Below are 13,250 nucleotides of genomic sequence, written 5' to 3' on the forward strand. Positions count from 1 at the left end.
TTTTTTTAACTGGTGCTGCATTTATGTTCCTGGCTACGTACTCTACCCACTGGTACACTACAAGTGCAACAGAAGCACCTGCAAATAATTTTCTGATTCTAGATATTAAATTGAGCATCCCAGCCTTTCACCCTTAAATATAACTGAAGTAATATATTATGAACCTCAAAACAGTTTCCCATGGACCACCAAAAGTATTTCTGATAAGTTTGATGACAATTTCAAGTGGCCAGAAGAAAATATTCCCTCTTCATTTACAGAAGAAATTATTCCTGTGTTAGTGAATGAAGGTGCAGATAATGTGACCAGATCTAAAACAGCTGAAAAATGTTGTCTTCTGTACATATATTTTGACTGAACCCCTTACAAATAAAACCAAGTTAATAGTAAAAGACTGTTTCCTCAAGATTGAGAGAGATTTGTTTTGATATAGCATAAGGTCTTATGGTGTTATCATAGAAATTCATATATTAAAATGAAGAATTCAGGTGGTGTGAGGGTTCTTCCAATCCCCTTCAAGTTGAATTTTAAGGGTCCCTTTAACGCGCACTATATTGTCCATTTGAACAGAAAATGAGAAATGCATTATGACAGAGACGTATGTATGCACAGTTGCTGGTTAGTTGATGTTGACAGGCCTGTGGATTTGGTTTCTCTCTCTTTTCTCCAGAAAAGATAACTGTTCCAGTTATTAACAAAAATTTATATAAAGATACTGTCTCAAATTTGAGATAGATGATATGATTATTCTGAAGTGTTTTATATCAGTGTCTCCATATTAGATTTCCAGATATCAGATCAATTTTTTTTTTTACATTTTTACTGGACTTATTTTACTATGGAACTTAGACATATTTATAGGCTTCGGTTTTCCTTTTGCTTGTTGTCTGTGCAGCGTTCTTGCTTGTAATTCTCACATGCACATTGCATCATGGAGGTGGTGCATCTCTGACTTCAAAGGCAGCAAAGAGAGAGGTCTTTAATCAATTCCAAAACTCTGTTCTGCCTGACCTCTCCCTCAGACCAGGTGTACCTGCTGGCAGGGGGCAGGTTGTTCTCGCTCAGCCACATGGCTGCCCCAAGCACACCTATCCTGTAAGATGTGACACTCATTCCTGGTGAGCCTTGTGAAAATCAGAACTGTGTCATGTATTTCATCTTGCTATTTTCTGTTTCATAACAAACATATATAATAACTACACATTTCATCTCTTTATATTAGTAATGTTTGAATACTCAACTATTTTACAAATTACTTTATTATTTTTTAATGTGTGATTGGGACTTTTGATTTAATATCTTGTTTTTAAATATAGAATGTTCTAAACCTGAAAGGCAATTGAATGTAGTATGATGAAATGAATATTTTCCTGCTTTCATAACAAGAGATACAGGCTAGCAGACATCTAGAACAGCAATGAAACGCAGAATCTTGTATGTCTTTTTGGTCAAGAAATTCTAAATTTGTGAATTAAGAATGGCTACAGAGATTTTTTTTCTAAGCAACATGAACATATTAAGCCAAAGAAGCATTTATAATTTTTATTTTCATGGTGAAAGTACAAAACAAAATTATTTTCTTTCCCTCTAAACCCTACTTTCTGAATTTGTTCACGCTTTTCAGAGAGAATGTGGAGAAAGGGATGGTTCTCAAATGCAATTGCTTTAGGACATGTTTTCTGGGAAAGGAACATCTCTTTTAAGAGGTGTGGGTTCCCATCTTCACTTCAGTTCTTGCCTCAATCATGGGCTTCTACCCACTGTTTTTCAGCTCTACGTCCTTTCTGATTTTGGCATTTTCTGCCTTTAGTGCAGTTGTTTCAGATAAAGAGGTCTTTATCTAATACTATGTACCCTGTAGTTTGAGGTAGACTCCCAGCTCATCATATACTGTGGGTTTAGTTGAATTTCAAAATGCAGAATGCTGAGTTGCAGCCAGAGTGATGCAATTTAGTGGTATGGAAACAGGGGCTTAATAAGGAAAATTGCCTCTGACATAACTGGGAAACTGTTATATCTTAGTTTTGGTATTTGCTTTGTTATTTTCAGTCAGGGGCATGCTGGCCTAGAACTCACTGTGTTGCCCAGACTTCAAGTGATCTTTTTGTGTTGGAACTTCAAGCGATCTTTTTGACTCAGGCTCTTGGAGTGCTGGGATTACATATATGGGTCACCATGCCTATCTTAACTATTGTTTAGAAAAACACCTCTGTTTGCTAGGTTGAAGATATATAACGTTACCTGTGTAGCATAGCTAGGAAAGAGTAGAAACTTTTCTGTCTGTCTAAAGAGAGCAGAATTTCTTCCTAATCACCACCTCAGAAATGTTTCTAGAAGTGCATTGCTGGGACTCACTTTGGTGTCACATGCTCTCATTTAATGACTACATTTGACCATTTCTCTGTGCCCTCTTAGCCCCTACTTGTAAACAGGAGCTGGTGACTTAGCACCACAGCTGCAGGTCTGCCTCTGTCCGGCAGAGGGCGCACTTCCACCCTGGGCTCTTGGCCAGCTATTCCTCCTTGCCCTGGGATTTCCAATTCGGTCACAGTGGCCTTTTAGGTGCTCCTCTCAGTCTACTTTCAGGAAGCCACCAGAATTTATCTCCCTATTAATGAAGGGGTCCAAGGATACAGGTCCAGTTTTATGTGTATCTGGGCAAAATGCTTAAGAGGTTTTTGTTTGGTTTTTTTTGTTTGTTTTACCCTGGGGATCGAACTGGGGACCTTCTGCTTACGAGGCAGGTGGTGGCACCACTGACCTAAATCCCCAGCCCCTTAAGAATTCTTTTTATGCAGTTCATCTAAGACTTATGTGATATGTGATATCTTAAAAGGGATTTTTTAAAATTCAATATAGATCACTGTTTAGATATCTTCCTTAAAACAGAGTCAATATACTTGAAAAAGGAGGTATATTTTAGCCTCATTGATGATGTTTCCATACTTTTCCTATAAAGAAAATAAATTTTTTTTCTTTCATATCCTGTAGAGTAACAACTTAATCTTCTCTATTATAGTACATAGGTACAACCACTATAATGTCAGGATGCAAAATATTAAAAATGCACACATAATGTATGTGTTCATATCTTCATTTTGAAAATGGCTTGTGTCTGTCTTCCTGGGTCTAAACTACTGAGGTTGAGAAATGTTATGTTCTGTTTATTTATTTACTTCTGCTTCTTCTGTGTTTGTGCGATCACCAGCATGCAAGACCCAATTCAAAATACCAAGATATATCCATATAAGAAAAAATTTATTACACTGTTAAAGTTGTGATAATATAAAAGGTTTGTAAATGAAAAACTGGAATATTAAAGACATTATAATGTTTGAATTCAGTAATGCACATAAAAAACTTTTCTTAGTACTTGAAAAACATTGATTTATTGAGGGTGTACTTTAGTGGTTTAAACATTGTATTTTTTATTAATCAAAATTAAATTACTCTATACTTTAGAAAAAGTTCCTTGGATGTTTTGTTTGGAAAATTTATGTGGGTTTTTATTTGTTTGCCTTGGTATGTTTTTTAACCTTTAATAAAATGTTTCTGAAAAAAAAGTGGGAAGACAAAGCTCAGTGAGAAAACTCTAGGTTTAAAACCCAATGCCAAAATAGAAAGAAAGAAAAAAGATAAGAAAAACAGAGGTAAACTTGCTTAGGGAAAATTTGAGACCCAGGTACCGCCTGTGGATAGTCTCCTATCCCAGAAGAGCAGCTGTTTCCAGAGAAGGACAGCAAGGTTGGGAGGTGGACAGAGGCAGTAAGGATAGGGCAGAGATCTGTACAAGGTCAGTCTTCTCTGCACTGATGACAAGCCTGTCTCACTATTCCCTCAGGTGCCTCCCCAGGGCAGCCTGTCCCACACACAGACTCCAGGCATTGACCCCTGCTTTTATCTTGCTGTTCCCCTATCCCATCTCTACTGGGAATTTACACTGAGCTTCCAATCTGCTGCATGTAACGCACTTACCTAACCCTTGGGCCACCCCTGACCTCTTCCCTGAGTCCACCCTACCTTTGCATCCCAGCAACAAGCCAACAAACCTACATTCCTGTTCCCCTTGACCCTCAAATATTTCAACTGCAATCCACCCAGTGGCCACAGCCAGGATGTACTGCAGGTACATGAGCCCATGCCCCCTGTTCCTGGGTCCGCATCTGCCCTCTCTCTCTGACGTCTCCCACCTGGGACTGCCAAGCTAAACCATGTGTCTCCTCACCTCCCATGCTGCTCCTGCAGCCAAATCCTGGCCCTTCAAGGAACTGGAGGCCAGGCCCTGTCTCAAGGTGATATTCCACAAAGGCTAGGCTGGAACCTCTCTCTCCTTTTCAGGCTACACATTATTCCCAGCTGTGTGAGCACACTGATCGAAGGATGCTTTGTTGCTACCTGAGGTGAGGCTCTCTGACTCAGAGAACACCAGTAGCAGATGAGACCCTTGGTCCTCCTAGGTTTTGTGGGGGAGTGTTTTTCTTTTAGTAGGCATGGTGTTGGTAGTGGTACTAGGGACTGAAGGTGGGCCATCACCCTGAGCTTCATTCACAGCTCTTTTTCTTTTATTTTAGAAAGAGTCCCTAAGTTGCCTGTGTTTTCTTCTTCTGATCTTTCTGCCCCAGCCTTTAGCAGCTAGGATTGCAGGCAGATTGTCTTCTTTAATATCACTTCCCTATGAGCCCTAGATGGAGGCCTTGGGTGGAGTCACGGGCTATGTCCAGTGTCCCTCCTCCCCTCTGGGACACCATACTCTCTTTTTTTTTTTCTATTGACTCTGTGTGTTATTGCTGCAGCCACTCTTGAGTGTTAATGCAATGAAGGGAGGAAGAGAGGGAGGAGGGAAAGGAGGGAGAAAAAGAAGCCCCAGGGCCAGAGATTTAGCTCAGTGGTTCCACCTCATGCCTCCCAAGCACAAGGTCCCGAGTTGAATCCCTGATACCAAAAAAAAAAAAAGAAAAAGAATCCATGACCCAGGGAAGGATGGGACCCCTCTATAAATGATCCTATAACACTGATGAGTCACACAACTTCATGAGAAGGAAGATTTTTGAACCCCAGAGAACAGGAATCAATCACTGTACATTGTTCTCAAACGATGGTCACTAAAGAGGGGAATGTCCCCATGCTTCCAAAGGACATTTGTGGTCAAGCAAAGACTGCCAAACATCCTGGTATATGACACAACTGGCAAAGAAAAATGGCAGAGCTAAGAGGCTCCACTAATGGTCCAAAAATAATCCCTGAAGAGCCAAAACTGATCTTGCCAAATACACGTACAAAGAGAGATTAATTTTTATTAACATAGGTTGCACTTTAACTTGATCTCAAACAGCCAGCAGGAAGTATTTAGATAGATAGATACATAGATACATAGACATAGAGTAGTATTAAATTAAAAGGAAGGCTAGCTCTGAAATGTGGGCTCCAAATACTGTATCAGCCCCTACTGACAGTGTCCAGCTGCCAAAACTAACTATAGCCATAAAAAGTTTTGAGTATGAGTCTCACTGGCTGTGCCAAAAATATTAACAAAGATGCATGCTGTGATTTAGAACAATTGCCCACTGTAGTGGATTAACTAATAGTCAGTTTAGAACACCCAGGTGAACTGAGTCAGTGTGGTTCTGGGTGTGGAAGACTCACATGAGAATTACTGCCAACAGCATCAAAAGTGAACTGGAGGGGAAGATTGTATATGCTCCTGATTTTCCTAGAAAAGCTTGCCACAGCTGGTTTTCCTGACACAAACTCAGCTATCCTCATTGTCAGAGGAGCTCAGGTGCTTGCTGTCACTGAGGATGGCTGCTGTTTTCTTCAGGGGATCTCTGGTCTTCACCTTAAGCATCACTTCCTGACTGCAAGGCAAATTCCTCAGCATGGTGTCACAGACTGTTCATCCCTCCACCACTGGCCCTTAGGTCTTCTTGGAGTAGATCCTGTATACAGATTTGCATGACCCCTTGCTGTGGGCCCTAGGCCTCCAGCTGGACTCATGGGGGGACAGTGCTGTGAGATCCAGGCTCTTGATTGGATCCTTCAGGTCTCAAGCATGTGGACAGATCTCTTGCACTCTTCTGTATTTGAATTTTGGGGTAAATATTATAAAATAATCCTATAAATTATGTGTCCGACATTAAATCTATTCCCTTGCAAATCCTGACTACAACACCCACTTTTAACATAGTATATCTGGATTATCACGATGCATATCTCTCCTACAGAGCTGATTAGACAAAGCTTCAAGATGTTATAGCGGAGTTACAAAGTGCATTAACAATTTTAAAGTTCACTGTGAGATCTGTTGTATCATGATGGCCAGTACATGAGACTCTTCCTCAACAAGGCCATGGGAATAATTCCTCTGTAGCCCCATTATTACTCAATTATGGGAAAATAGAGAAGCTGATCCATTCCAGATACATGGAGGACAAGAAGGGAATCCTGTGTTTTGTGCACAGCTGTAGATAATCCTGCTGCAGGCAGTGGGGTGCAGTGACCTGTCAGGCTGCACATGGGCACAGCCATGTGAATCTTCTCCCAGGAAGCTGGGTACCCACCAGCATGTTCCCCCACCTCCTCTGGTCCTTCCCTGGCCTCAGAATGCACCCACGGCTGGTCTGAACATCAGTATGGTAGGGGCAGTAATAGAAAGTGTCAGCATGGACAGGGTCTCCAACAGAATGGAGAAGAGGGTGAGTACCCATTCCTAGGGTCTAGCACAGGTGTTGGGACCCAACTCTGCACACTGTGTACTGGAATAGACCTCTGCTTCTGACCCACGCATATGCACCCTCTTGTCTTTGTTACCATCTCGCAGCATCTACAGGGTCCTGGTGAGCTGGACGTGGCTGCCCCTTACACCCTTCCAGGGCTCTTCTGCTCCCCACCCACTTTGTGGATGATGCTATGAGACCTGTTGCATGTGACTGAGGGCAGGCATGAGGCTTGATCTGATTAGTGCCTCTATTATATAGAGTTCCCCTCTTAGGTTGCTTTGGGATTTGGCCCAGGGCTGAATGGAGGAGTCCAGAGTTAAGGCAGAATAAGCATGCCATTGTTCTGCTCAGGAAGGATTTCCAAAAGCCAGTGGCCATGATGGTGTTAGGGAGTGTAAATTCTTATTTTCCTTGTTCCTTCTCTCTTGGCCATAACATTAGGCTAGGTTCTGGGGACAGCAGGCCCTGGGAATGCTGCTGATGTGAGCCCACCCTTTGTCCTTCCTCTTCCTCATGATGCAGGAGACAATGAGTACACCCTTGGAGATCAGAGGGCTTGAGTTTATTTAACAGACAAGAGCTGCTCCATCAGTGGGTGGCTTTTGTTGTAGCTGGCTGGGGGATGGCATCAATGCACTGTTAGCAGAGTCTTCCAATTGTCTCACTGGTATGGTGTGTGGTTGGGTAGCCAGATGGCACCGTTAACATAAATGTCAGGACAGACATGGGATGCAAACAGATGAGGCACCTGAGAAGTAACAAGAGAGTAATGGCCGTGGTTTGGGTTGGGGAAATGGAGGTAGAAAGGCAGGACTAAGATCCCCAGTCCACCCACCCTGGCCTCCTAAAAGCCTCCCACCCTGCCATACTCACTTTCCTTTCAGTCATCGAGGCACTTCTCTGTGGGGAAGAAAGATCGGACATCAGAACAGACAGGGTTCCGTGTGCGTGTGTGCGTGTGTGTGTTGTTATTTCTGGTTTCCAAAACCCCTGTGCTGCCCCCTGGCTAACTCAGGCCCAAATCAGCCCAACTGCAAAAGATCTGGGGTTTCCATGAATTCAGGACCTAGGGATGGGCTTCCCATTGCTCAGAACCAAAGCCTCCAAACTGTTTACATGCTAAGCCCTACCATACATGAAGCCAATAGCCCTGAATGGCCTGAGTGGACCTCCCTGTCTAGGACAGGCCCTTTGAAAGTAAGCACATCTCCCGCTTCTGGAACCAGCAAGGCCTAGGGATGGGGGAGATGGCCCAGGACAGCACACTCCCGTATATTTAGGGTAGGTGGCCCAGAACATGACCCAGATTATTGGGACGAGGTGCCCAAGGACAGAAACCCAATATATGGAAAGGAAGTGCCCCAAGGTAGTGAGAGTGGGAAAGCTCAGTCTTGGGCCTGAAATTGTCACCTGGGCTCATGTTAGCTAAGCTGTCATGATGAGCACTTGGGAATGGACTCATAAACCCCAGTGCAGAAGACACTACCTCTCCAGGGACTAGGCTAAGGGTCTAAGTCTTCCCTTTCCATTTCTGGTTGGACAGTATCAGACCGGACAGATCCCACATTCCGTCCCCCTCCCCCCAGTTGGATATTACCGGTGGGGTCAGTGAAGATAATGTCCTTCTCAGTGAGGCCCAAAGATTTGGAAACGTTGAGGAAGACCTCTATCACTTCAGGAATCACCTCCTTGCTTCTCCCTGTGGCCAAGATGGATGGTGAGTAGAAAAAAGAGTGAATGTCATAATTTTTCATAAATCTTTTTGGGCTGGGTCTTGATATATATGCAGTTCAGTCTGTTCTTAAACTTCAAACCTCCAGCCTCAGGCTCTTGAGTTCCAGTAATGAAAGGCATGAGCCACCCCTCCCAGATTACTCTGTAAATACTGTTGAATGGTTAAATGAGGCCTCAGATTCATTCCCATAGAGGGTCTGTGGGAAAACTTCTTCCATGAAAGGGGGGCTTGAACTAGATCAGACACTGGTGTCTTGTGTAGAGGACCCCCCTCTCCCATCTTTACCAGAACCCAGATTCTTGAGGTGATGAGTGAAGACCTACCTAAGAGGATGTATTCAAAGTATACCCTGCTTTTATAAATGGTCTTCAAGAATATTGTGGCAAACTCATCATAGTTGGTGGCTGCCACTCTCACAATGGAGCTCTGTAATCCATCGAATCCTGCAGTGTTGAAGGCAAGGGTCATTCCTGGCCTGGTCAGGAGGAAGGTACTGTCTGTTTGCTCTGCAAAAGCGAGCAGTAGGTCCTCCCCACAGGACATTTGTGCAGGGGCAGGGAAGCCTGGACCCTTCTGCAATGATGTTGCATACCAGTCACAATCCCAGAGCCCCTCTCACTGAGGACTCACGTGTTATATTTTCCAAGGTGAACTGGCCAGGAAGTACAGTTGGGACAAAGGTTCTGACCCAGACTTCACATTGCTCTTCACTGTGGATAAAGAAATGGTGGGGGTCTGGTCAGGGCCATAACACAAGCTTGGTCCTCCTGAGCTAGATGAGGTGGGCCCAGGGCTGAGGCAAGTTTCTGAAACCCCAGTCCAGCTCAGTCCATGACATCCTGTCCACCTACGGCAGGGGTCCCACCTGGCAAACCCCATGCCCTGGGCCCCCAAGGGCCTTTTCTTTTGAGCTTCTGCCTCATCTAAGGCAGGGGCAGCTAGAACCTTAGTCTTGCCTGCTGTCTCCTCTGTTGCCACTTTGTGCCAGCCTGTCAAACACTCAGACCCCGGGCCCTGACCCCAGCTCTGATCTTGCTGCTCCTCTTATCTCTTCTGGCATTTTCCTCTGACCTTCTAGTCCATTCCATGCCAAACCCTGACCTAGCCCATGGGCCACACCTGAACTCTCCCCTCAATTGACCCCACTCCTGAACCCCAGAACATTCCTATAAGGTGCCTACCTTCCTTGTACTCCTTACTTCATAAATGCTCCAACTCCAATCCATCCAGTGACAGGAGCCAGAGCTCACTGCAATTTTCTGAGCCTGGGGGTCCCCCTTCCTTGACCTCATCTAACCGATACCTTACCTAGGGGTTCTCTACACCTCCTCTGCTATAGCTGGGCCCTGACCCCTGGGCCAGGCCCTACCTCAGGGTGAGAAGCCCCAGAGACTGGCCTGTGAGCGCTCCCATCTGGCTGCACACCAGCCCCTGATCTGGTTCCCATGCTGATATCTGGCTGCTTTGCAGCCCCCTATGGTGAGGCTCTCTGACTCAGAGTCCACCAGCCCTGCTAGGATCCTGAAGCACATTTTTTTTATTAGTGGCACTGTTGGTAGCAGGGATTGAACCCTTGCACCTCACACTGATCTACTTCCCCAGCCCTGTTGCTTTTTATTTTATATTTTCCCCAGCCCTGTTATTTTTTTGTTTTTTGTTTTTTGGGATTTTTTTTGTCAACATGGGGTCTCACTAAGTTGCCCAGGTTGGCTGCAAATTACCAATTATCCTGCCTCTCCCTCTGGAGCTGAGTCTACTAGGATTACATGAAAGTTGGCTCCTTTCTGGTCACTTCATTGCAAAGCCTAGATGGAGGCCTTGCTTGAGGTCCCAGTCTGGATCCGGTGTCCCTCTTAGCACTCTTGGACACCCTACTGTCTCTCTTGATTCTAATTTGTTCTGGAGCCACCCATGAAGGTTGTTGCAAGGAAGGGAGGGAGGAAAAAAGACAGATTCAGGGCAGAGGAATGACTGTATCTCTCAGCTTTGGTCACCCCTTGGCTGTGACATTGTTTAGCCTCTCAGAGTCCCAGGAGGTTGTCACTTTACCTGAAGATTCTGGAGGTGACATTGTAGCTGTGGTCATCTTTCAGCTCAAAGACAGTGCTATACATGTGTAGCTGAGTAAAGCTCTCAAACCGTATTGTGTTGTCTGCCACAGCTATGGTGTACCACTTCCCCTGGAACTGAAAGGGGGGATCAATGACAGACAAAGCCCAGTGATGGTCATCCCACAGTTACCCCACCACCCTGTCCTTCTTGTACCTCTTGACAGCTCTCTGGTGGACATGGGGCCACACTGAAAACCTGGCAGGTTATGGGATCTCCAAGGGCCAGGAGGGACCCTGGATAAAGACTTTTGTCCTGAACTGTAAGGGATGGGGTGGCTCTGGCCAAGGTGCTGGGGGGGGGCGCTTCCAGAGCCTCAGTTTCCTCCTCTGTATGCAAGGACTGATGAAGCCCCACATGGCATGCACTGTGCCTGGACTCCCTGAGTCCTATTCTTCCCACCCAACACTGCCTCTGAGTCACTTGGCCTCTTTTCATTGTGCTCCTTGTGTCCCTGTCACCGAACCCTCTCTGCAGGTGCCTTTCCAGAGACTTACCTGGTCATCTTGGAAGTCTGGTTGAGGGAGAACCTTGTACAGAGGTAGATTCAGGGGCACAGCTAGAGGGGGATCCTGGGCTTGGGTTTGCAGGATCCCCAGCAAGGTGAGGCCCAGACACAGGAGACCCAGGGCCATGGCTTCTGTGAGCTGCTGGGCTGGCAGGTGTTGGAGAAGAGAAGTGCTGAGGAGCCCAACCTGGGGAACTATTTATGGCCCACCTGATTGTGGCCTCCACAAAATGGGCTGATCCATCCTTTGCGAAATACAGGAATGTTGACCAATTGCCTGCAACTACTTTGGAAACATATGGCAGGATATCTTCCCAGCCCTTATCAGAATTGTGCAAGGCACAGAGGGGAATGTGGCAGAGGACACTCACAGAGCTCCACGGTGCTGGAGGGAATAACTCTTGCCCACTGTGCCTCTTCCTTCAATGGATTAGTCCTTTCTATGGGTCAGTGGCATAGGAACAGAGGAGCTGTCATCTCCGCATCTGTGCACCCCCAGTAGAGGTTTCTGCAGAAGCCCCCCTGCTTGCATCCAGAGAAAGCAGGGGATGCCCCAGCACAATGTCACTCCCTTGCTATCCCAAACTTGGGAGTCCAAGGCAGGAGAATCATTGTGAATTCAGGGACAGCCTGAGCTACACAGTGAGCTCAAGACCAGCCTCAACTGCAGAGTGAGGCCCCGCCTTAAACCAAGCAAAAAAAGAAAAATGAAGAAAGAAGAATACTCTGGTCCCACTTTCCTTGTGCTGCTTCCTGGTTTTGTAAAGATCAGGCAAGGGCAATGTAGCTAATAGTAGACATTCTGGACAGAGGACAGAGTGTTGGCTCTGAGCCTACTGAGCTCAGGTCCCAACCTTCACAGGAGCCAAGGCCAAGCCCTTTCATGAGGTGAGTTGCCTGGAGCTCCTCTCCTTCCCCACAGTCTTTCCCCCTTTTCCAGAGCCACACAGGACAGCAGCTGTCTCTCAGTGACTTGAACTCTCCTGTGAGTGCACTATGCAGAGACCCTTAGCCAGGTACATGGGCCATAGATGTGACTGTTTGACAGAGTGGAGTGTGAAGGCTGCAGTCACAGCTCACTGTGGAGCCCTGGTCAGGGCACCATGCAGGGCAATTACTCAGGCCAAGTTGGGTGCACTCTGTTGCTAGGTACAACAGTTGATTTGGGTCACTGGGTATCAGGATTTGGCCTGAAACTTGGAAACTCTTAGGGAGGGACACTATGGCCTCAGTGACCCTGGGCAGGGTAGTATCACTAAGGGACCGTGAACCCAGAGGGTCATCCAGTCCTTCGTCCTGTGACCTCTGTCCTACTTGCTGGTCACAGTGCTCCACAGCATGTCACCCATGAGAGGTGATTCTGAGAGCCATGGGAAATGAGCAGGGGTGATTATTCCTCCAGCTTAATATCTGGGCTGCCATGTTCTGTTCCCAGAAGTTCACACTGGCCTCTAGAACCCTGATCTGGCCTCCTGAAAATAGGGCTCCACAGGGGCCACAGTCAGCCCAAGTTTAAGGTCTCTGTAGCTGTTCTCAGCATTGTTCTCTGCTCCTTGTTCACCTTCCTGCCTCTCACTCCTTCTCCCACTGGTCAAAATTGACCCTGTTCCTTGTGTCCCTCATGGTAAGGCCAGACACTGCTCACGTGTTATGCTTCTGGACATCAGGCTAGAGGCAGACTATATTCCTGAGATGCAACCTCCAGGGAGCCTCTCTCTGCTCTCAGGTGGATTAGACTAGGTTGTTGCTAACCTGTGCCTAGGAAGACCCATTTAGCTCTCCCTCAAGGGAGGCACTTGAGGGATGGGTCCAGAATAGCCAGAATACTGGCTTCTGGCCATAGCAGACACAAGTATAGACCTTATCCAGCTTTGCGTCCCTCTAAGCAGACACTGAGCAGGACTCAGACCTGCCCTAGCTTCCCCACAGCAGGGTCTTTGATGTAAAACTTCTACATGGCTTACTGATGGCTCCTCAGGGGATCTGCAGCTCATAGACAGACAGCTTGGGAGGTGATGTGATGGCTCTGCAGGAACAGGTCAAGGTCACAATAGAAACCATCAGAGAGGCCCAAGGGCTATGGGCAAGTTCTCTGTATTTCTATGCACAGTTCCACACATGCAGAAGAACATTCCAAGTGCCAGAACTCTGGGCAGTGTGGACCCTTGAGTACTTCCCTGGC

General features: G+C 46.1%; 1 protein-coding gene across 1 annotated transcript; it reads right to left on the minus strand.

Annotated features, from left to right (window-relative positions):
• Window positions 1–8,218: 8,218 nt before the first annotated feature.
• LOC147826064 (neutrophil gelatinase-associated lipocalin-like) lies at window positions 8,219–11,195 on the minus strand. Its single transcript, XM_087183382.1, has 5 exons — window positions 11,058–11,195; window positions 10,501–10,637; window positions 9,082–9,161; window positions 8,775–8,894; window positions 8,219–8,415 (listed from the first exon to the last, which is right to left on the minus strand). The coding sequence occupies exons 1-5, from the start codon at window positions 11,193–11,195 to the stop codon at window positions 8,219–8,221; spliced, it is 672 nt and encodes a 223-aa protein (XP_087039508.1).
• Between the last annotated feature and the right edge of the window lie 2,055 nt (window positions 11,196–13,250).

This window comes from Heterocephalus glaber, unplaced genomic scaffold (assembly GCF_053883595.1).
Source record: "Heterocephalus glaber isolate CG9 unplaced genomic scaffold, H.glaber_assembly_v1.0 deba00001479, whole genome shotgun sequence".
Lineage (NCBI taxonomy): Eukaryota > Metazoa > Chordata > Mammalia > Rodentia > Bathyergidae > Heterocephalus > Heterocephalus glaber.